The 23,517-nt window shown below is 48.9% G+C and overlaps 2 protein-coding genes across 3 annotated transcripts in view; one reads left to right on the top strand and one right to left on the bottom strand.

The window, feature by feature from the left end:
* Positions 1–538: 538 nt before the first annotated feature.
* Positions 539–23,517, top strand: part of LOC308581470 (olfactory receptor 2T27-like) — a gene marked incomplete at its 3' end in the record, with an annotated part of 241,324 nt that continues 218,345 nt past the window's right edge. Inside the window, exon 1 of the mRNA XM_081183880.1 lies at positions 539–1,873. The remainder of the gene's footprint in view (positions 1,874–23,517) is intronic.
* On the bottom strand, positions 1,867–22,051 carry ZNF692 (zinc finger protein 692). 2 transcript variants are annotated; one of them, XM_081182815.1, is made up of 11 exons: positions 20,872–22,051; positions 18,553–18,759; positions 17,800–17,831; positions 15,619–16,137; positions 13,041–13,092; positions 11,795–11,929; positions 10,059–10,121; positions 9,065–9,143; positions 6,854–6,968; positions 5,373–5,472; positions 1,867–4,110 (listed from the first exon to the last, which is right to left on the bottom strand). In XM_081182815.1, exons 2-11 carry the CDS (start codon positions 18,741–18,743, stop codon positions 3,792–3,794), a joined length of 1,605 nt encoding a protein of 534 aa, XP_081038941.1. In that variant the 5' UTR covers positions 18,744–18,759; positions 20,872–22,051; the 3' UTR covers positions 1,867–3,791. The 2 variants fall into 2 exon arrangements, with proteins under 2 accessions (XP_081038941.1, XP_081038942.1); XM_081182816.1 differs by lacking the exon at positions 20,872–22,051 and adding an exon at positions 19,698–20,131.

Genomic DNA, 23,517 nt, shown 5'->3' with positions numbered 1-23,517 from the left:
CATGTAAGTAAGTAAAAAGGTAATGGTACCTGACCAGTTGCAGATCCAGGTCCAGTTGCAGATGACTCTGGGTTGCGGCGCTCATCTCACTCTATAGGCCAAGGGAGCCGGCGTTTGTCCATAGACAGCTTCCGGGTCATGTTGCCAGCATGACTAAGCCGCTCCTGCGATCCAGAGCAGCGTACAGAAATGCCGTTTACCTTCCTGCCAGAGTGGTACCTATTTATCTACTTGCACTTTGACATGCTTTCGAACTGCTAGGTTGGCAGGAGTAGGGACCGAACAACAGGAGCTCACCCCGTCGCGGGGATTCAAACCGCTGACCTTCTGATCAGCAAGCCCTAGGCTATGTGGTTTAGACCACAGCGCCACCCGTGTCCCTGTCATATATGTATGTATGTACGTATATATGTATAAATAAATACACCCCGCCCATCTGGCTGGGTTTACCCAGCCACTCTGGGCAGTTTCCAACAAAATATTATACATCAAGTCATTAAAAAGTACCCCCCCAAAAGAAATCCAAAAGAACAGTCAACATTAGTTTATTTAGCAAATATCTATCAAAATTATTTCCCTTTCCCCTTTTTCTTTTATACAATTCTCATGGGCAGGAAAAAACCAAATACATTTTACAACCTTCTAACAAGATTTAAATATTTTGCAACGTGCCGGCCGCAGAAAGGAGATCAAACCAGCAGCAAGCACCTAGTTATATGGCACTATAGAATGTTATCCGAAAATAAAACCAGTTTTGTTTTTGAAGGAGAGAGAAAAGTTTAAAACTTTCAACTCATGTCTGTTTTAGAATGAAACTCTTTTTCGATAAACTTCAGAGAACTGCTGTGGGTTAAAACATTTCATTAATGTGATGAAGATGAGCTTTGGAATGCAGCCTCGCAGAATCAGAGTTGGAAGGGACCCTTAGGGTCATCTAGTCCAACCCCCTGCAATGTAGGAATCTCAACTAACGCATGCATGACAAATGGCCATCCAACCTCTGCTTAAAAGCCTCCAAGGAAGAGAATCCACAACCGCCTCTCATACTCTGTTGCTACAGAAATGACACTTCTCCCCAATGCCTTTTGCTTTCAGGCTGTGTGGCGGCTTCCTCAGTAAAAGCAATAATCACTAGCTCTTAAGCTTTCTGTTGATCACAGGAGTCGCCTGGAGTGCAATCTTGTTTCCTCTGGAACAGGGGTCAGCAAATTTACCGCGCCTTGGGTCGGTGTCTCCAGCGCCGATCGTGTGGAGGGCGGGGGAGCGTGTGCCCATAAGTGCCTACACACTATTCCCGGCGCACTTCCGGGTTGGAGGAGCACTGCACGTGCATGTGCACGGGCCTCCTCCGACCCGGATGTGTACCGGAAATAACGCTTGTGCATGCGCACAATACTTGCGGATGCGCACAAGCTATTTCTGGTGCTCCTCCAACCTGAAGTGGGCAGCCATGCAGCGCAGCGCCGGCAAGAGCAGACAGCGGCAGCAGGCGTCGCTGCAGGCCAGATAAACGAGTTCCTCGGGCCTTATCCGGCCCGCGGGCCTTAGTTTGGGGACCCCTGCCCTAGAAAGCCCACAAACCAAAGATGAACGCAACATCCTTCCTCCTTCTTTGTGCCCAGCATGTAGTGGTGGTATACTGGAATTACTGTGCTCCTTTGCAGAACACTCCAATAAGCTGTGACGGGGGGAAACCCCAAGATAATGTGCTTTGCAGATTCTGCAGGCTGGACTAGTGTTCCCCAAAAATAGGAGAGCTGAGCTATACTTGTTTTTTTCTGAATGGATGCCCAAAGAACCAACTCGAGTGCAGAGATGCAATAGCCTCCTTTGAGCGAGGACAGGTAATTCTGGCATCTCCATGTAGTAAAAGGTAAAGGGACCCCTGACCGTTTAGGTCCAGTTGCGGATGACTCTGGGGTTGCGGCACTCATCTTGCTTTATTGGGCGAGGGAGCCAGTGTACAGCTTCCAGGTCATGTGGCCAACATGACTAAGTGAACCAGAGCAGTGCACGGAAACACCGTTTCCTTTCCTGCCAGAGCGGTACCTATTTATCTACTTGAACTGGTGTGCTTTTGAACTGCTAGGTTGGCAGGAGCAGGGACCGAGCAACGGGAGCTCACCCCGTTGCAGGGATTCGAACTGCCGACCTTCTGATCGGCAAGCCCTAGGCTCTGTGGTGTAACCCACAGCACCAGGTATAGCTAAAAGATCCCTATCACAGCTGCTTCACAGGGAGAAGAATTCCTTGTCCTCAGATGAGGCATGCTCAGAGCCTTATAAGGCTTTTTAAAAATTCAAAAATTTCCAAAGAGTGGGAGCAAAGCTGCCTTAGGGTCATCGCCTCGTGAAATGGCTCATCAGAACCTGCTCACACATAATAAAGTTTGGAGTATGCTGTCTGTTGCTGCTGATGGCTATCATCCCAGACGGCAGGGTGGGAATATCCAAAAGAAGCAGGAATGTAGGTTCAAGCCTACCCTAAACAAGGTACACCGGGAATGAAGAGTCTTGATCTGCAGAGTGCCTTGTGCCAACTCCTTATTCTCCTTGACTATTGCCTAAATTACAGGAAGGCGGCTCCAGATAGAATCACAGAATTGTAGCGTTGGAAGGGACCACGAGGGTCATCTAGTCCAACCCCCTGCAGTGCAGGAATCTTTTGCCCCACTTGAGACTCTACCCCATGATGCTGGACCTTGTGCTCTACCTACTGAGACGATAAGGTACAAAACTGCAGGCCCAAGCTGGATGGCTGGAAAGTCTAACTGGCTGCGGGAAGCCCAGGAGTGAAAGCTAAGCTTCTCAACGGCCCACGTAACAACGTAAAATCTGTGCAAGCTAGGCAGGAGCGGGAGATGTATTAAATAACAATGTGCAAGCACAGGAAAAAATGCAGGGTGTTGGACTGGCTGCAGAATTTAGTTTCCTGAGAATTAAAAAAACCCCGATCCCCACCCAAAAAGCTCTCTTTATGCAGCCATAAGAACTAGAAATGTGCTTCTCTTCGCCGCCCACCCCCCCGTGCCCCCTTTAAAGGTTGAGTCTGTGGGAAATGCCTGGTGAATCTCCAGAGCCAAGGTAAACAATTTCCAGCGGCCAGGGTTTGGGAGTGAAGTGCTCTGCCCACGTCTTTGTCATCTATCCGTAACATGTCAGTCGGTCCCAAGGCCAGCGAAACATGTCAAATAAGTAAAGATTTGCACATGCAGATTCCAGAGTGTATCTCCAGTTAGGATCAGAGTTCTGTAGCAGAGGCTACGCCTTGCATATTCCAGGTCCACGCGAGACAGTGGCATCCTTTAAGCTTCCCAAAGGAAAAGGATTTAAGAACAACAACAGGGCACGGCATGTCTTCCATCGTCATTAATCCATACGTGCTAAATCCAGAGCTGTTATCCATGTGAGGTGAGAGTTGAAGAGGTATGTTTACGCCTCCTCTACCAGGTGCACGGGCCTCCTGAGTCCCTCCCATACTTGGAGTCTGGGATCCAATCACCACCAGCTTAAGACTTTCAAGGCCTTCCTGATACTGTACTCCTCATCACCCTGCCACTAGGCAAGGCCGAGCCCTGGGCCGTTTGTGTAGCAGATACCGAGTCCGAAAGCAGCTGCGCTGAAGGGATGCAGCTGGCAAGACATTGCTTCCTGGGGTCAAGGCTTTCCAGTCCCCTTCCTGGGGTCTCCATCTTGCATCCTTCTGCGACTGCGAACCAAACGCAGTCTGTCGCCGACAGGATTGGCCAGGAATCCTCTCTGCCATTTTGCTTCTCGATTGGCCCGGCCCAATTACTCGATAGTGACTGCGATGATGAGGGCGGGCTCCTCCGCCCTCCTTGGTGGGTTGCTGGGCTGGCTCTGCACGGGGTTTTCCAGTGGCTCCAGAGAAAGCGGGTGGCTCAGAGACGGGGGTTCCTGCACAGGCTGAGGAGGCCCGGCAGGCACCTCGGGGTGACTCTTGCTCTTGTGCGCGGTGACGTTGTCTTTCTTCTCAAACTTCTTGCCGCAGAGGTCGCAGGAGAACTGGTAGAAGGAGTCTGCGTCGTGCTTCTTCATGTGCCAGTTGAGGGAGGCTTTCTGGCGGCAGGTGAACCCACAGATCTCACACCTGCATCAAATATACAAGAAAAGGGGTGGGGATCAGCTCATCCGCATGACTGGACAGCTCCATCCCCGTATACTAGGGGATATGTGTTTTTAGGACCCACCATATTCCTATGTCTTGTTTTAGCTGTTTTTAATATTGAATTATAATTTGCTGCAGCCTACCTTGGGAGCTAGGGGCGCGGGTGGCGCTGTGGGTTAAACCACAGGCCTAGGACTTGCCGATCAGAAGGTCGGTGGTTTGAATCCCCACGACGGGATGAGCTCCCATTGCTCAGTCCCTGCTCCTGCCAACCTAGCAGTTTGAAAGCACGTCAAAGTGCAAGTAGATAAATAGGTACCACTCCGGCGGGAAGGTAAACGGCATTTCCGTGCGCTGCTCTGGTTCGCCAGAAGTGGCTTAGTCATGCTGGCCACATGACCCAGAAGCTGTATGCCGGCTCCCTCGGCCAATAAAGCAAGATGAGCGCCGCAACCCCAGAGTCCGTCACGACTGGAGCTAATGGTCAGGGGTCCCTTTACCTTTACCTTACCTTGGGAGCTGCTGGTGAATTTATTATCTTCCAAAGCAACTACAGTGGACGCTCTGTCCACTACGAACGTGATCTGTGTGGGAGGCACGTTCTCAACCTGCAGGGCTGCGTCTGCGCATGTGCGGGTTGCGATTTGGCACTTCTGCGCATTCACAAAGAGCAATTTAGTGCTTCTGTGCATGCACGAGCACCGAAACCCGGAAGTAACCCATTCCGGTACTTCCGGGTTCGGCATGGTGCGCGGTGCGCAACCTGAAAAGTGTCTGTAACCCGATGTATGACTGTACTCTATTCTGAACTTAAAAATGGAAAGCGTAATGCTGGTGGTCAACAAAAGAAGTTTAAAGACTGCCTCAAGGCAATTTTTTTAAAAAAGTAGTATAAACACCAACAACTGGGAAACACTGGCCTGCGAGCGCTCCAGTTGGAGAACAGCCTTTACCAAAGGTGTCATGGGCTTTGAAGACAGTTGGACTCAGAATGCAAGGGAGAAACGTGCTAGGAGGAAGGCACGCTTGGCAAACCCTCACCGTGATCAACTCCCGCCTGGAAACCTAGGTCCCCACTGTGGAAGGACGTGTGGATCCAGAATTGGCCTCCACAGTCACTTACGGACTCATTGTTAAAACCGTGTTTATGGAAGACAATCTTACTTGGCTACGAGTGATCACCGAAGAAGAAAAAGCATTACTAATTGTTCTTATTATCAGTAGTACAATACAACAGTCCTTACTGTAAGGGTTTTTCTCCAGTGTGGATTCGCCGGTGGATGATCAAATTGCTGCTAGTTCGGAAGGAGCGGGCGCAGAACTCACAGATATAGTCCCTTTTATCTGCAGGGAAGAAAAAAGTAGGTCACTGGCTATTTTGGGCCCAAGGTAACAAGTTTATATTGCAGCGAGTGTCTAATAGTTTTCCAAATATTAATCTTTTAACTACTACAGTGTACACATACAAAACCCTGTTACACATATAGGCAGGCATCCTAATTCTCTCTCCCCCCCCACCCCCATTCATGTAATGTGATTTCTGCCAACTTTCCCCTTCATCTGTTGGGCTCCATATCCCACATCAATCCCAAGGATCCCCCAAACCCCAAGAACAGATTTGGGTGGGTTTTTTTTTGGGGGGGGAGCACCGGAGGAACACAAAGGCAGGATAGAATTGTTTTGTGAATGTGAACGCAGTTCCGTTAATGGAAGGAGAGTTAGGATCCAAATAACAAAAATGCTCACACACACCAAATCCCAAATCAAAGCAGTTCAATGGAGAACAAACCTCTGAAAATGTTTCAAGTATCTTTCAAGATACATCTACATCTAGCAAGACAACAAAAGCGGATTTTGCAAACCTCTATGGTTATCAAAGTAGGGACGTGGATGGCGCTGTGGGTTAAACCAGAGCCTAGGACTTGCAGATCAGAAGGTCGGCGGTTCGAATCCCCGCGACGGGGTGAGCTCCCGTTGCTCGGTCCCTGCTCCTGCCAACCTAGCAGTTCGAAAGCATGTCGAAGTGCCAAGTAGATAAATAGGCACGGCTTCGGCGGGAAGGTAAACAGCATTTCCGTGCACTGTTCTGGTTCGCCAGAAGCGGCTTAGTCATGCTGGCCACGTGACCCGGAAGCTGTACGCTGGCTCCCTCGGCCAATAAAGCGAGATGAGCGCCGCAACCCCAGAGTTGGCCATGACTGGACCTAATGGTCAGGGGTCCCTTTACCTTTACCTATGGTTATCAAAGGACTTACAGTTCGAATCTGGAAGGATAAACTATCTTATTTATATCTTTATCTATCTATAATTTCACACCATTTTTCTTTGGAGTGAATAATTGTGCAGTGGGCAATGTTTTCTGCCATGCCATGCTGCCATGTTTCTGTGAGTCTCACACTGCCAATCTTAAATCCTCTTGATAGGTCTGAAGAGTAACTCAATACCCTGAAATGAAAACCAACCTCAAATAATAGCTGTGGGGCCTGCCCAAATATATACCTCTAGACACCATAGTACGTGCTTCTACATAATTTGCTCCCTTCTGGGAGCAGGGACTTGAACCCGTTCAGGACCAATCTATGTCCCAGCAGGCTAGCTGCACTCCACATCATCTCCAGAATGGAATAAGGGGGCAGGAAAGTGTTCACCGAAGGCAAGTTAAAAGCACTTCAAGAGCTGGGCTGGTAGGGATCCTAACCAGGTGGGATCCTACAAGAATCCTCACCGCTGTGCAGTTTCTCGTGCTCCTTAAGGTGCTTCTTGAAGTTGAAGGACTTGCCGCAGCTGGGGTCAGAGCAGGTGAACGTTTTTTGGTGAACATGCTGGTATTTCTTGTGGTGCTGAGGGAGGCAGAAAAAGAGGTCAAAGTGGAACAAAAACTCTGCCTTCTGCAACAAAAGTGCGTTACAAAAACAGAGCAAAGCGATCTTCCTGAACAGATAAAATACGGTACATCACATAATTTCATGACAAACTGCAGTCTCAGAAATGTGCCCATCCGCTGCCTCTTTACATGGCTTTGATGAAGCAAGGTGGGACTTTGCTGTGGGAGGTATGCTGCCCCAGGGAGCTTTGCATGCTCACCACCTCCAGCATCTAAGGTCCCTACAAGGAGGGCATGAGGGACCATGCCCAATGAATGATCCTCCACAGTTCTTTCTGCCCATCAGATATGTAAATTGCTGGGGCATGAAATCCTTGAAGGGGTGGGGCTCCCATGAAAATTTTCTGCAGTTAACTAGGGACAGGGGGTGCGGGTGGCGCTGTGGGTTAAAGCACAGAGCCTAGGGCTTGACGATCAGAAGGTCGGCGGTTCGAATCCCCACAACGGGGTGAGCTCCTGTTGCTTGGTCCCTGCTCCTGCCAACCTAGCAGTTCAAAAGCACGTCAAAGTGCAAGTAGATAAATAGGTACCGCTCCGGCGGGAAGGTAAATGGCATTTCCATGCGCTGCTCTGGTTTGCCAGAAGTGGCTTAGTCATGCTGGCCACATGACCCGGAAGCTGTACGCCGGCTCCCTCGGCCAATAAAGCGAGATGGACGCCGCAACCCCAGAATCGGTCACGACTGGACCTAATGGTCAGGGGTCCCTTTACCTTTTAACTAGGGACAGAGTGTGTTGAAGCAAAAGTCAGACATTCCAGAAATTCTGCAAATGCCATCTTGGCAGTCAAGATAACCCTACAATTATTTGGTGCAAGAATGAGCACCTAGATGTTGATATTCACTTGTTTTGAGATATGGTACCTGGCTTGCTTTGATTCTATGCATATCTGTGGGCCCTGGGATGCTGGACTCTTAGCCTAGAGAGGGGAGCTATGTAAGCCTCGGATGGTTGCCGCCTATATGCCCTCATGGGTCAGGTGGATCGATGGGAGGTTCTGGCCAAGACAACATACGTTTAACTTATTAGCACTTTGCAGACAAGCCCTGGCGACCTCTCACTGTGGTGGTGTCTGTCCCACGACTGTAAAGGCAGTGAGGTTCTGCACACTGTGTTGTAAGTTGATTTCTTTCTTTAATAAAACGCTAAGACTTGTCATTCTGGCTTTTTTGACATCGTCCTTTGGCCTCCCTGCCTCAAACCACTTGCGCAGGCTCTCCTTTGGGTCTACGGTTCAGAAAATAAACAGTTTGTGTGGACAATATGCTGGTCCTCAACTAAAGGGACGCGGGTGGCACTGTGGTCTAAACCACTGAGCCTCTTGGGCTTGCTGATCAGAAGGTTGCTGGTTTGAATCCATCCAACAGGGGTGAGCTCCCATTGCTTCGTCCCTGCTCCTGCCAACCTAGCAGTTCGAAAGCAACCCAGTGCAAGTAGATAAATAGGTACCGCTGCGGCGGGAAGGTAAATGGCATTTCTGTGCACTCTGGCTTCTGTCATGGCGTTCTGTTGCACCAGAAGCGGTTTACTCCTGCTGGCCACATGACCCAGAAAGCTGTCTGCGGACGAACGCCGGCTCCCTTGGCCTGAAAGCGAGATGAGCGCTCAAACTCCATAGTTGCCTTTGACAGGACTTAACTGTCCAGGGGTCCTTTATCTTTTTTAAAACTTTTGGTCCTCAACTTCACTAAACCTGTCTAATCCTCTCTGATCTGCTATCAATATGGTGGCCTTTCCTACTGCTATGCGAGTGGTCATACAGTATGTTCTCCACCAAACCGGATTTCCTAAAATTACAGAATTTTAGAGCTGCAAGGGACTGTGGAGGTAATTTAATACGACCCCTTGCTCTGTGCAGGAATCTGCAAATGTATATCTTGTTTTTTGTTTAACTGCCTCCTGCAAAGGAGACCTTATCACCTCCCGAGGCAGTCAAATAGTCTTGGCTGACCAATTCACGTTCCCTCAGGATTCGACCATTTCCCAGTGCTCCGTGTCCTCGCTCTGCCCTTGTGCGTGGGGAAGTGCTTCCTGCCAGTGATCCATCACTTACATTCAAATACTGGCGGTTGGAGAAGATCTTTCCGCAGCCATCATAGTCGCAGAGGAGGATCTCTCGCTTGGCTGCCTTCCTGCGAAGAAAGACAGAGGAAGGAAGAGGAAACTCTGGTTCAATCCCTGGCATCTCCAGGTTCCCTGTTCTTAAACCCTGAAGAGATGCTGCGAGTCAGTGTAGACAATACTGAAAGATGGACAAATGGTCTGATTCGGCATAAGGCAGCTTCTTGTGTTCTTATGCCAAGCGTCAAGCATTGGATTACTCAAAAGCAATACGGTCAGATGTCAAATACAGTGGTACCTCGGGTTACAGACATTTCAGGTTACATACGCTTCAGGTTACAGACTCTGCTAAGCCAGAAATAGTACCTCAGCTTAAGAACTTTGCTTCAGGATGAGAACAGAAATCATGCGGCGGCAGGGGGAGGCCCCCATTAGCTAAAGTGGTACCTCAAGTTAAGAACAGTTTCAGGTTAAGAACGGACCTCCAGAACAAATTAAGTTCTTAACCCGAGGTACCACTGTACTTGGCCAAGTATTTTTAAAGCGTCAACTTTCTCAGAACAGCATAAATATATTTAAGCAGTTGTTATACTTAGGCTGATTTTTTAAGGAGAACTGTGGGTGAGATTTAGTAGGTGCAATGGAATTCCCCTTCCTCCCTTCTAGAGCTCCTGCCTCTTTTTCTACTCTGGAAGGTTCCCCGACACCTATTGAAAAACAAAAGGCAGTATTGAAAGATGCTTTTAAAGGTGCTTGTGCTAAGTTGACAGCTGGCCAATTCTTCAAGCATCACCAGATTCATGGAATATTATTTGACCATGGACAAATAAGAGGGATTCCATAGATCGTTCCATTTGTCTAGCATGACTGCCTTAATCTAACCATGAATTAGAGGCCTTCTTCCCTGGTCCCTACGCTATGGCCCACTTCTGGGGAGGTTAAAGGCGTGCCCTTTGGGCCCAAAAAGCCAATGGACCAGCACCCACCTGATTCTCTTTGGACCAATCTGGGCCACATCCTCATCACCAGGCTGTGCCCGCTTCTTGCAACTGTACAGGAAGAAAGAAGCTTGGTAAGCGTAGCAACGAAAGGGTCTTTCGTGTAACAGCAAAAGGATGTGGCAAGGATGAGGGAAGCAGCCGTCTTTAAAAGTGGTGGGAAAATGGAAGGGGCACCGTGCCGGATTTATGTATAAGCTAAACAAGCGATAGCCAGTGTGGTGTAGTGGTTAAGAGTGGTGGATTTGTAATCTGGTGAACCGGGTTCGCTTCCCCGCTCCTCCACATGCAGCTGCTGGGTGACCTTGGGCCAGTCACACTTCTCTGAAGTCTCTCAGCCTCACTCACCTCACAGTGTTTGTTGTGGGGGAGGAAGGGAGAGGAGAATGTTAGCCGCTTTGAGACTCCTTCGGGTAGTGATAAAGTGGGATATCAAATCCAAACTCTTGTTCTTGTTAGGGCCCCACTCTCTTGGAGGCCCCCCCAAAAATTAAAAGGGAAAAAAACCTGGACGTACATTTCCAAAATATAAGATAAAAAACAAATAAAATAAAACCTGCATACAGCAACAGTGTTTTGTGTTGTGTAGGCTCCTAGGATGTAAGTCATGGGCCCTGCCTGCTAGCCTGCTCCCTAAAATATCACTGGTTTGCTCATTTCTATGTATAGGGTGCCTACATTCTGCATGGACTGGTTGTATGGCAACATGTACAAATGGCTTTAGATATCTATTAGCTCCATAAATTACCATACAGCCTGTATTCAACACAAAAAACAGTGACAATTTGACAAAGGACAGCTGGACATATAAAGGGCCCCATTACCTTCAGCAGCTTAGGGCCTCATCAAACCTAAATCCAGCCCTGAAGGGGCAAAAGCTTGTCTGCTAAGTACTTGAGCCCTGAACAGCTGCTCTGGCTACCCAGGAACCAAACTAACTTGACAGGATGCAACATTACTGCAACGCTACCGGACTCTAAAGGATGGGTGGAACCCCACAAGAGCTAATCAGCTGTGGAGTTTAACAGTGCTAGACTAGGACCTGGCAGACCAGAGTGCAAATCCCAGCTCAACTGGGCACTTCACAGACTCTCAGCTTAATGTACCTCACATGGTTGTTGTGAGTTTTAAAAACGGAGAGTGGGGAGGATCATGGAAGTTGCTTTGAGCTCCTTGGAGGAAAGATGGGATAGACCACCTTGAAAGACCTACATTGGCTCCCAGTACGTTTCCGAGCACAATTCAAAGTGTTGGTGCTGACCTTTAAAGCCCTAAACGGCCTCGGTCCAGTATACCTAAAGGAGTGTCTCCACCTCCATCGTTCTGCCCAGACACTGAGGTCCAGCTCTGAGGGCCCTCTGGCGGTTCCCGCACTGCGAGAAGCCAAGTTACAGGGAACCAGGCAGAGGGCCTTCTCGGTAGTGGCGCCCGCCCTATGGAACGCCCTCCCACCAGATGTCAAAGAGAACAATTACCAGACTTTTAGAAGACATCTGAAGGCAGCCCTGTTTAGGGAAACTTTTAATGTTTGGTGTATTACAGTATTTTAATATTTTGTTGGAAGCTGCCCAGAGTGGCTGGGGAAGCCCAGCCAGATGGGCAGGGTATAAATAATAAATAATTATTATTATATAGAAAAGTCGTAATAATAAGAACAGCAGCGTTAAACTAGAAATGCTTGCACAGTCCTTAACTGGTGGTAATGCCCTGCAAAGCCTATTTACCTGTCCAGGGAAGGCTGATAATTCTCATCTTGCAGGTCATCTGTATATACCAGGTTGTCTTCCTCTCTTTCGTCATCTTCCTGCTCTGGTTGGTCAGGCACAGACTCTGGCGTCTCCTCTGGTAGAGGCAAAGTGCTGCAGAGAATACAAAATAATTAAAATAAAAACTGAGTGAGAGGGCGCAGGGCTCAAAGATCCTTCAACGTAGAAAGGGGCATCGGTTCATACAGCTCAGCCCTTCCTGACATCAAAGGCAGGAGAGTTTCCCGTAATTGCTAAGCTTACTGAGAGATGCCTGCACAGCCTTTTTCCATGAATGTGTTATCAAGGTTGCTGTGGAGGTGGGCAACTTCAAACTGCCTTGGAGACAAGGCTTTTGAAGGTCCCTAAACTCCATTACAGGGACGCGGGTGGCGTTGTGGGTTAAACCACAGAGCCTAGGACTTGCCGATCAGAAAGTCGGCAGTTCGAATCCCCGCAACAGGGTGAGCTCCCGTTGCACGGTCCCTGCTCCTGCCAACCTAGCTGTTCGAAAGCACATCAAAGTGCAAGTAGATAAATAGGTACCGCTCCAGCGGGAAGGTAAACGGTGTTTCCGTGCGCTGCTCTGATTCGCCAGAAGCGGCTTAGTCATGCTGGCCACATGACCTGGAAGTTGTACGCCGGCTCCCTCGGCCAATAAAGCGAGATGAGTGCCGCAACCCCAGAGTCGGTCACGACTGGACCTAATGGTCAGGGGTCCCTTTACCTTTTTAAACTCCATTACCTATAGCAGAAACTAACAGACCCTATGCAAACAACAACAAATGACAAAAAATGCTTTTAAAAAAATGTATCAACAGATATATGGTTCATCAACATACCAGGTATACATATCACCAATGGGTGACTGGGGAGCATAGCAATTTTGTGAACGCCACAATCACTATTTAGCCGACCCTTGTAGCCAGCCTCTGCTGTGAAACAGGAAAGCCCAATTCTTCCTGAGCTCAGTCATCTGAGGAAAGTTGCATGTCCTGCCAAAAAAGGGGCGAGTGGAGATCCACGTTGACATTCTCACTCAAGGGTGCCCTGAGAGAAGGCAGAAGTGAAGAAGCCAGGCCAGGGAGCTGATGCCATGTGCTCCTGAGAAGTCCCATCGGTCAGCCTGCAGAAACTCTGCTGGTCTGCGTTTTGCACCATTTGTTTGCTTTATTATTTTAAAGTCGTAAACTGCCTCTTGTATCTAGGCAGCATGGAAACTGACCTTTCAGGTTCTGTGACTTCTGTGGCAGCTGGAATCTCTTCGGAGGGAGTCGCTGCAAGAGGAAACATTCACAGTTAGAACTGGGTGACACAGCCACAGAATGTGCATACATAGGAACACAGGAAGCTGCCTGATATTCAGCCCGGCCAATGGCCCATCTAGGTCCTCTAGCTGTCTAGGGTTTGGGGCAGTGGATCTGTCCCAGCCTAGCTGGGGATGCTAGGGATTGAGACTGCGGCCTTGTGCAGTGAAATCAGCAGAACTGCATGCTTTGTAACCTGGGAAACCTCCAGTCCGCGAGGAACAATGAAGATGATATTAAAGACCCCTCTGAAACCACAGTCTAAACCAGGAACAGTACAAAATTACAGTCGTACCTTGGTTGACGAATGCCTTGCGACTTGAACGCTTTGGCTCCCGAACGCCACAAAGCCGGAAGTGAGTGTTCTGGTTTGAAAATGTTCTTTGGAACCCGAACGTCTGACACGGCTTCCGATTGGCTGCAGGAGCTTCTTGCAGCCAATCGGAAACCACACTTTGGTTTCCGAACGTTTTGGAAGTCGAACGGACTTCCGGAATGGATTCTGTTCAACGTCCAAGGTACGACTGTATAGAGGAGTCCTTCTGCTATTACATAGGCAGATGTTTTTCCTATAAAGAAACCCCCTTTTTAATACCAGCAATTTGCGTTTTTGTGTCAATAAGGTACAAGATGTTTTCTAACCACCACCTCCTTTGTTATTCCAACTCAATTACAATTACGGTGGTACCTCGGGTTACAGACGCTTCAGGTTACAGACTCTGCTAACCCAGAAATAGTACCTCAGGTTAAGAACTTTTCTTCAGGATGAGCACAGAAATCGTGCTCCAGCGGCATGGCGGCAGCGGGAGGCCCCATTAGCTAAGTGGTGCTTCAGGTTAAGAACAGTTTCAGGTTAAGTACGGACCTCCGGAACGAATTAGGTTCTTAACCCGAGGTACCACTGTAATTCAAGCAATTACCATTTAGAAAAGAATATACAGAAATTACATAGACATGTTATCAAAACCTACATTGCTAATTAATAGATCTTTTCTGGTACGTGTCTTTCGAATAAAATGAGATGCTACATTTCTCTTTGTTTTGCTTTAAAAACCTGTGGCAGGCTTGGTAATGATAATAATTCCTTGAGCATGCCCCCCTCCTCAAATAGCCCCCAAGGGGCATATAACGAAGTTATCAATGACAGAATCCTACCTGCAGGATGATAATCTAAATACACAGAGAAGGAAAAACAAAAAAATGAACTAGAAATTCATTCAGATTCTCTGTGGTTTCTGATTATTTGACAGTATTGGAGGAGATTTATTCAATTTCTTGGTAACCATAAGGATTTGACAGGCATGCTTTGCAGACCATATTCCACAATTTGTAATGTAATGGTGCTTGCTTATTAAGTGAGCTAAATTTATTACTGTACTTTTCTGTGTATAAGACGAGCTTTTTTTTACTCTAAAATAAGGTTTGAAAACTGGGGGCTTCTTCTACACGGATAGTGGATAGGGGTGATGGGTGATTGGTTGCAGCCATGAGCTGCAGCTTGTCATTGGCAATTTTGTGTGTGATTGGTGGCTGTGGCAAGGGGTTCTTTGTATTGGCTCCTGCTGTGTTAAATGGGTGCGTGATTGGTTGATGGGTCAATGGCTGTTGTGGATTGGCTAGTGTCGCGGCAAGTTTGCTTGCTGTTTCCGGCAGATGCTTGTTGCAGACGCGAGCGATTGTCAATCTCTGTCAATCCCCTCCTCAAAAAAAGCTCCACAACTTTGGGTCATTTTCTTAAATTGGAGTCCCCAAAAATAGGGGGCTTTGTATACATGGGAGCATGTTATACATGGAAAAGTACGGTATTTCACTTACTGGGCCAGCCCTGTCCAGGCTGCTTTTACTTTCAGGTGCACCCAACAATTGCATCTCACACTCCAACGTAACGCACTCCTATAGCCTCTAACCCAAGTGGGGCCTCTTCGGTCCCTAATCATCCAAGAAGTAGAAGGGTTTGGATTTGATACCCCGCCTTTCACTCCCCTTAAGGAGTCTCAAAACGGCTAACAATTTCCTTTCTCTTCCTCCCCCACAACAAACATTCTGTGAGGTGAGTGAGGCTGAGAGACTTCAGAGAAGTGAGACTAGCCCATGGGTAGGCAAACTAAGGCCCGGGGGCCGGATCCAGCCCAATCGCCTTCTAAATCCGGCCCACGGACAGTCCGGGAATCAGTGTGTTTTTACATGAGTAGAATGTGTCCTTTTATTTAAAATGCATCTCTAGCTTATTTGTGGGGCATAGGAATTCATTCATTCCCCCCCCAAATATAGTCCGGCCCCCCACAAGGTGTGAGGGACAGTGGACCGGTCCCCTGCTGAAAAAGTATGCTGACCCCTGGGCTAGCCCAAGGTCACCCAGCAGCTGCATGTGAAGGAGTGGGGAAGCGAACCCGGTTCACCAGATTACGAGTCCACCGCTCTTAACCACTACGCCACACTGGCTCTCAAGTTCAAGGACTTCACTCCAGCATCCTACAAGCAGCCAGCCCCCCTCACCTGTCTCATCGGGGTTCTGGGCGCTCAGCAATCCCGCCTCCTCGCCAAGGACCGTTCCGCTGCCAGGAGAGAGGCACGCCGATCTCTCTCCGTCCGCACCGCCTTCCCCATCCTCTTTGGAAGATGGCTCTGCCTCGTCCACTGGGCTTGGTGAATTCGAAGCGAGCGCTAAGGAGAAGGCATGGGCTGCTGCCGCTCTGCGGAGGGAACGCCGGCGCCGGATGATGTGGGAGGGCGGGGGGCTGGGCTTGGAACGCACGGCTTTCTCCTCTGGACACCTGGAGGCTGCCTTGCAGGGGGACGGGGGGCAGGTCTGCGAGGTGAAGGGGCTCCAAGAGAAGGTGTGACCGGCCAGGCACTCCCATACCATGCTGCTTGGGACTTCTTTCTGCTCCAGCAACGAGGGCTTCACGTTAGGGATGAAGCCACATTCCTGGCTGTGATTGTGAGAAAGGACGACGAGGTGCTGCAGAGCATCAGGAGGAAGAGGCTCGGAAACAACTTTGGAGCTATCCTGTCCTGGGAAGAAGAAAGGGGAAACCCCCATGACACAGGCTTGCTAGAAGGGAACCAATATCCCCATGTATAACTCTCCCCCGTGGGATGCGGGTGGCGCTGTGGGTTAAACCCTAGAGCCTAGGACTTGCCGATCAGAAGGTCAGCAGTTTGAATCCCCACGACGGAGTGAGCTCCCGTTGCTCGGTCCCTGCTCCTGCCAACCTAGCAGTTTGAAAGCACGTCAAAGTGCAAGTAGATAAATAGGTACCACCCTGGCGGGAAGGTAAACGGCATTTCCATGCACTGCTCTGGTTCGCCAGAAGCGGCTTAGTCATGCTGGCCACATGACCCGGAAGCTGTACGCCGGCTCCCTCGGCCAATAAAGCGAGATGAGTGCCGCAACCCCAGAGTCTGCCATGACTGGACCTAATGGTCAGGGGTCCCTTTACCTTTACCTATACCTCTCCCCTACACACACATGCATGCAAGTATTCCACCTCCCTACATTATAGTCCTAAGTGCATGGTTTTACTTCTGTGGTTCGAATACTTGACGTTGGGGGGTTTGAGGGATAGAAGTGCATCACAGCTGCTACTGGATGCTGCTAAGTCGCTTACTTGCTCCTCCCTCAGCCTGCAAAAAAAAGAGGTCAACTGAAATAATATACGCAAACTTCATAATCCAAGTTAAGTCTTTTGTTCAGCCACATCCAGCACCCAAAGTCATGTCGAAAGGGAGACAGAAGTAAGTCCCCTGCTAATTTGCAGATTTTGTGTGAGACAAACCTGATCTACGTAACTGTTGAATGAACTCAAAGGTTGACACAGTGCAGCAGTGCGCTTACATGCTATACTACATTTTTATTAACAATTATTACGGGGCTGATCTACGCCTCCAGAAAAAGCTCTAGGCTGTTACCTTCTCCAATGGACTAGTTTTCTATGTGCGGGATTTTATATATGATGGGAATAATCAGTTGAGTTACCTGTATTACATATACTTGTGGTATAGAGGGTAAAAATGTAAAAGATTGAGATTGGATGGAGATGAAATGCCCTGCAGCAAGTACATTAAACCTTAGAGGTAGGCAAAATAACACAGTGACCATTAATTAACCACAATAGTAAATGGCGGTAAAAAGTTTTTACATCTGTAGAAAGAGAAAAAAATCTGCCATCTTGGCCCGGTAGTAATAGAATTGATTTTCACCATCTGTTGGGAACTTTAGGGCTGCTACTCCCAAAGTTGATGCTTGCTCTAGTTTCAGAGAAGTATCACAGGCCCCCCAAATTAAAACTTGCTCTTTTTTTTAAGAGCCTGTTGACACACGTTTAAAAGAAATACTCATCTATTGCATATCCATGACAAATTACAGTGTGAGTCTTTTGCTGGCTGGAATCAGACTCCTTCCCCTTTTAACGGGGATACTGTAAACGTTTGCGCAGATTGTTGGAGCTTTTGAGAAAGCCTGTCCTGTGACACACTGCTACGATCTCCAGTGACTCAAGTAAGCCCACCGCCCCCCCAATTACCATGTGAAACATTTGTCCAAGTGGGCAAACAGGCTATGCGGTTAAAAAACCCACCTAAACACGCTGTACTTATCTGCCAGACTACTGTGAGATCACTTTAATACATACTAATAAAATGCCTTTTCTACAGAGAACCTGCAAGGATTCTTACCTGTTTTTGGAACTGAGCCTTGTGAACTGTACCTGAATGAGAAAGAGAAGAGGCAGGAAGGTGAGCAGGCAAAATACAGGGGTCTGTACTTGATTTGCAGCAACTGCTTTCCTCAAAATTACTGATGAAATAAGAAGAGGAGCATTCGCTAGAGCAGGGCTGAGGAATCTACGGTCCTCCAGATGTTGCTGGGAATCCCATAAGTCAACATGGCCAGTGTTCAGGAATGATGGGGGTTGGACTCTTGACAACATCCCAAGGGTCGTTGGGCCACCATCATTGCTTCAGGGATTTAATCTCAGGCCAAATTTAAATGGAACGTCAGATATGCAAATTGACTTCCCTATGTGAAGTTGCATGCGCTGTATTGATGCTACTCTGATAGGTACCAGCAACACCACTGGAATAGAACATTGTGTCTGGATCCCTTCACAGGTAAGTATTTTTGTATATCAAAGGCATTACCGTTAAACCAGGCCTCGGTAATCCCTGTAACAACCAGGAAAATTAGGCCAATATTATCTGTGTATTGCAAGGGAGGGTGGGGGAGACAAGCGAAAACCGAGACACAGCAGCTTGCTTAAAACCAACCATCTCCATCTCCACCTCCCACGAACCTGCCTGGCTTCTTGTCAGACTTGCCACTTCTCACCTGCACATATCCAGTTACTTCAGTGCATGCAAATCTAGCACTTGACACACAGGCAAAACAGGCGGGTGGAAGTCAAGTTCTCCCTGAAGCAGCTTCCTCACCTGTCCAGCAGGTACTTGGCTAGCTGGGAGTGCAAAGAGAAGCCCAGCTGCTCCTTCAGCTGACACCACTGCTCCAGGTGGCTGCCGATCCGGATGCGGCACTTGCTTCGCCGCGCGTCCAGCTCCTTGCGCTTCTGCTTGCGAATCGTTTCGGAGGCCCGCTGGCGGACCTGGCGCCCGTGGTCCATCATCTCCCAAGCCGCCTCGCTGGAAAAAGGCAATGGGAGTTGTGATCCACGAGGAACTCCCAACTGAGCCACGCAAGCAAGTTATAGGCAGCAGACGCTGCTGCGAACAGGGGACACACACGTTTCCTCCATCAATGGCTGAGCAAAACCTGCTGCTCCACCCCACTCCCTCGCCTAAGGGTCTTCCTCAGAAGGCACTGCTACCTGCAAAGGGGTCGCCAAAGGGAACACCAAAGGGTTTTTCAGCTGGGGGAGAAGGCAGGAAATATCCTTGCATGTTCCTGAAGCCACATTCTCTTTTGGACACTTTAATAATGTGATTTTAGATTTGCGTATTGGAGGGTGGGGTGGGGTGTTTATGTTATGTTGTAAATAAAATTCCAATAAAAATTTAAAATATAATAATAATAATAATAATAATAATAATAATAATAATAATAATAATGTGATTTTAATGTAAAGGTGTTTTGGGTAAGCTGCTTTCAGAGCTCAACAGGATGCAGAGACCTGTCCTTGCGCTGACAGTCTCTGAAGTGCCACAACTCTACCTTTCAGAGGTTACATATGACTCAAGCTCCCTTGTGTACACTCCCAGGAAACCATACCCCTTTTACCAGGGGCCAGCAAACTTTTTCAGCAGGGGGCCGGTCCACTGTCCCTCAGACCTTGTGGGGGGCTGGACTATATTTTGAAAAAAAATAATGAACAAATTCCTATGCCCCACAAATAACCCAGAGATGCATTTTAAATAAAAGGACACATTCTACTCATGTAAAAACGTGCTGATTCCCGGACCATCCACGGGCCGGATTTAGAAGGCGATTGGGCTGGATCCGGCCCCCGGGCCTTAGTTTGCCTATCCATGCCTTTTACCATGCACATGTCTGCTACTAGATATTGCATCCTAAACCCCCTGGTATTCCCCCTCTCCCTATTATTACTGGAATGATGCATTACCTGTCAAACTAGAATTTGACTATGCCACTTCTCTATCTTATGAAGCAGCAGGTGGGTCAGAATCTACTGGGTGACCTCTCGGTGCTTCGTGAAAGACTTGCAAGACTTCCTCCACATGTTTAACAATGGCAACTGCAAGATGGTGCCATTGTTGGTGGTTTCTTCAGAATCCCTGAACTGCCACAACTCAGAAAGAGATTTGTACTTTTATACTTGTCAACCCAGTCTAAGGCTTGGTGTGTGAGCAACGGGTAATTTGCCTCTTCCTCTGGACTGTTGTTTTGCAACTGGCTCCTCATCCAGTCCAATATTTTCCACCATTTGGGTGCCAGTTCCTTGTGGCAGGGGTGAAACTAGGCCTGATTTCACCCGGGGCAAAGACCCAGTTTGGCATGCACATTTGTGTACACACACACAGAGGCTGGGAGCCTCAATGTCGCCCCTCTGAAGGCTTCACCCGGGACAAAAAACCTGACTAGACCCCCCACCCCACCCCCACCCGGTAGCTACAGCTCTGCCTTGTGGATCAGTATTTTGCACCATTGGGATCCCAGTACAAAAAAAAATGAAGTAAATCCTGATGTCTGCCCAGCCTTACTGTACAGAAATGAATGGCCTTTTCTTGCCTTAACAAAAAAAGAAAAAGGGGGAAAAAGGAAGAACAGAACAGAACAGAAAAAGGAGGCAAAAAAACAGCAAAAGCACAAACGGATATATTGAGGTTTAATGTTACATGAAAAAAGAAGAGTACTTTTCTTGATGGAAGAAACTATCTTCCCCTTGGAATAATAAAGATCAGACTCGAAGTATGATAGATTGGAAGGGACCCCCCGAGTCATCTAGTCGAACCCCCTGCAGAGTCCTCCCCCTATAGTCTTCTGGGTGTTACAACGTGCTTGTTATTTTGGCCCACACAGCGCAGAGATGCGTGTGTGTGTGTGAATGGGGGAAACTGCCCAGCGCCCCCCAACTCGTGCCGTTCTCGTGCTCCCCCTCGTGCTGCCGCTCCTCCCCCTCGAACCCACAGTCCCGCCCCTCCCTCTCCCGCAAGCCAACGGCTGCCAGCCCCTCTCGGGCCGCGGCCAATCAGAGGCTAGCGCGCAGCAGCCGGGGGAGGGGGAGAGGAGCGCCGCTTTCCCTCCGTTACCCGCGCGCCCCTCCTTCCTCCACCAACCGTCTCGCTCAGGCTTCGCTCCGGAGCGCCAGCTCTCTCGCCGCCGCCGCCGCCCACTCCATCTCCCCGCGTTAGTGCGGGCAGCGCTGTTCCGTTGAGGACTCCCTATGGATACAAGGGACGGGGGAGGGGGCCCACCGCCAGGCACCGTGGCCCCTTTAAGAGCGGCGAATGCTCCTCCTCCGCCCCTCACTCTTCGCTGACACACGAGAGGAAGAGCGGCGAAGTATGGCAGCTGAGGAGGAGGACGGGAGGGGGCGGGGCGGAGAAGCCCCCTTGCCCACGCGCGCCTGGTCACGTGGCCTCGTCGCTGGGTCCCCGGTGGTTCATGGGAGTTGTAGTTCACTCGGCAATTAGTGTAGGGCCGGCCGCTTGACTTTAGGTAGAGCGACATTGAATGTGGGCAACCGCGTGTCTTTTCCCACCTGGCAAATGATGCTGGTTTTAACTTCACAATCTTTGTTTTAATCCTCCAAGTCCGGTCCCTGCCATTGGCAATGGATTTGAGTCGATTTTATGCATGTGTTGTAATTGTTGTTTTTTTAATGGTATACACACACACACACACCTCTATTTTTTTAATAGTAGATTGCTTCAGGATGCCTTCTGGAAAGTGACACCCGTTCATGAAACAAATAATAGACATAATTTTGTGAACTCGCAAATTTCAGAGAAAGGTAATTTATTGTGGCTTAACTGCGCGTTACAAAAAAATGTCTGCCAATGTGACATAAAGGCTGACAGCATCAACCTGGCCATGTGGGAATCCCTTGCAGATGACCGCAGTGCCTGCAGACAAGCAGTCAGGTTGTGTAGGCACAGCAGGGGCCAGGGGAGGAATGACCGCTGGGAGAAGCACAGAGAGAAATGCCACGTGCACCTGTAGCAGCACAACTGGACGCCTTCATCTGCCCCAGCTGCAACAAAACGGGTCTCTTCCATATCAATCTCTACAGCAAAGGCAGATCTAGGGGAGCACAACTAGTTCAGTCCCAGCAGGAACGGAGCTTCTGGTGCGCCTGTGGATTTTTATTACTTTCTAATGGATAAACCAATGACAAACCTAGACAGCATCTTAAAAAGCAGAGACATCACCTTGCCGACAAAGGTCCGTATAGTTAAAGCTATGGTTTTCCCAGTAGTGATGTATGGAAGTGAGAGCTGGACCATCCCCGAAGAATTAATGCTTTTGAATTACGGTGCTGGAGGAGACTCTTGAGAGTCCCATGGACTGCAAGAAGATCAAACCTATCCATTCTTAAGGAAATCAGCCCTGAGTGCTCACTGGAAGGACAGATCCTGAAGCTGAGGCTCCAATACTTTGGCCACCTCAGGAGAAGAGAAGACTCCCTGGAAAAGACCCTGATGTTGGGAAAGATGGAAGGCACAAGGAGAAGGGGACGACATGGTTGGACAGTGTTCTCGAAGCTACCAGCATGAGTTTGACCAAACTGCGGGAGGCAATGGAAGACAGGAGTGCCTGGTGTGCTCTGGTCCATGGGTCACAAAGAGTCGGACACGACTAAACAATAACAATCGATCAACGTGACCTAAAGACACGTTTTTTCTGGTGCCACGCTACCCCACCAGCCAGGTGATTTGTACAGCAGTGCAGCAGCCACAGAGGTGTGTTTTGTGGTGCCCTGCTGCCCCACAGACCAACTGACTGGTGCAGCAGATGGAGATGTTAGGGGCCCAACAACACCTGCTTAAATTTGGTTTCAATCCTACCCACTGAGCAGTGAGCACATGGGGAGTCACAATCTCCCCTGCTGGCATACAGGAGAGATGAGGATCAGAGATGCCCATTGTGATGTGCCAGAATCTGATTGGATGCCCAGGCAGCACATTGTCTACTCAATAGGATAAGAGCAGGCCCCTCAGTTGAGCACCAGCCAGCGTATGACAGCCAAGCTCAGAGCAATGGTAGCATCCTGAGGTGGAAACTAGAACCAAAGGAGACAATTAGAACAATGGCTGCTGCTTACAGAACAACGAGGAGGAGGACCCGCCTTCCCAAGAGAACGAAACAGACGATTCGGAAAGCCGCACATAAGAAGCTCCTGCCAAAGCAGAGAAAGCCAAATCTGAAGCAGGGGCAGAAGGTGGTAGACCAGGTGACAGCACCTGTAAAGCAGGATGTGAAGCATCCCTGCGATGAGTTCATCTCTAAAGTGTTGAGTCAGCTGCACCGCGACAGGGTGCCCATATCGACCAGGGCCAAAGGGAAGATGATCACCTTCATAAGGAGGTTCTATAACAATATGACTAACCACGCCAAGAGCAGCAAGAAAGCCCAGAGGACCTCCACCATCGGCTCGCGGGAACTACACAAAGCACTGAAAGGTGTGCTGCGCAAGAATCAAGCTGCGGAGTTGGTGAAATCCGTCCGCAAAGTGACACGGCGCCGATAGGACGACGTTCGTCCCAGTCTCCTTTGGCTGGCGCAAGTGAGATCCACGGGGGAGAAGAGACGAATGCGCCAGCCTTACAAAGCAAGACAAAAACCCACCTGATGAAAAGTCCTGATGCTACCCTAAAGATACCGAGAAATACTTCACTTTAAAGAAAACAACATCTCACAGGAGCACTGTGTTGATCACCATCCTGACTAAACTAAGGGTTCTGAGCTGCAGAAGAATCCCT

The sequence above is a fragment of the Podarcis bocagei genome (genome assembly GCF_964188305.1).
Source record: "Podarcis bocagei genome assembly, chromosome: 2".
NCBI classification, from domain to species: domain Eukaryota; kingdom Metazoa; phylum Chordata; class Lepidosauria; order Squamata; family Lacertidae; genus Podarcis; species Podarcis bocagei.
The sequence above is the reverse complement of the archived record's forward strand: the minus strand, read 5'-3'. Positions and strand labels throughout refer to the sequence as shown.

What these genes read in the sequence shown, in the direction of transcription:
- ZNF692 (XM_081182815.1), bottom strand. Translation starts at nt 18,743, where the DNA reads ATGATGGACCACGGGCGCCAGGTCCGCCAGCGGGCCTCCGAAACGATT. An exon ending in TATCAGCCTTCCCTGGACAG is followed by an intron (nt 10,122 to 11,794) that starts GTAAATAGGCTT and finishes CTTCCTGTACAG; the next exon opens with TTGCAAGAAGCGGGCACAGC. An exon ending in GCACGAGAAACTGCACAGCG is followed by an intron (nt 5,473 to 6,853) that starts GTGAGGATTCTT and finishes TCTTCCCTGCAG; the next exon opens with ATAAAAGGGACTATATCTGT.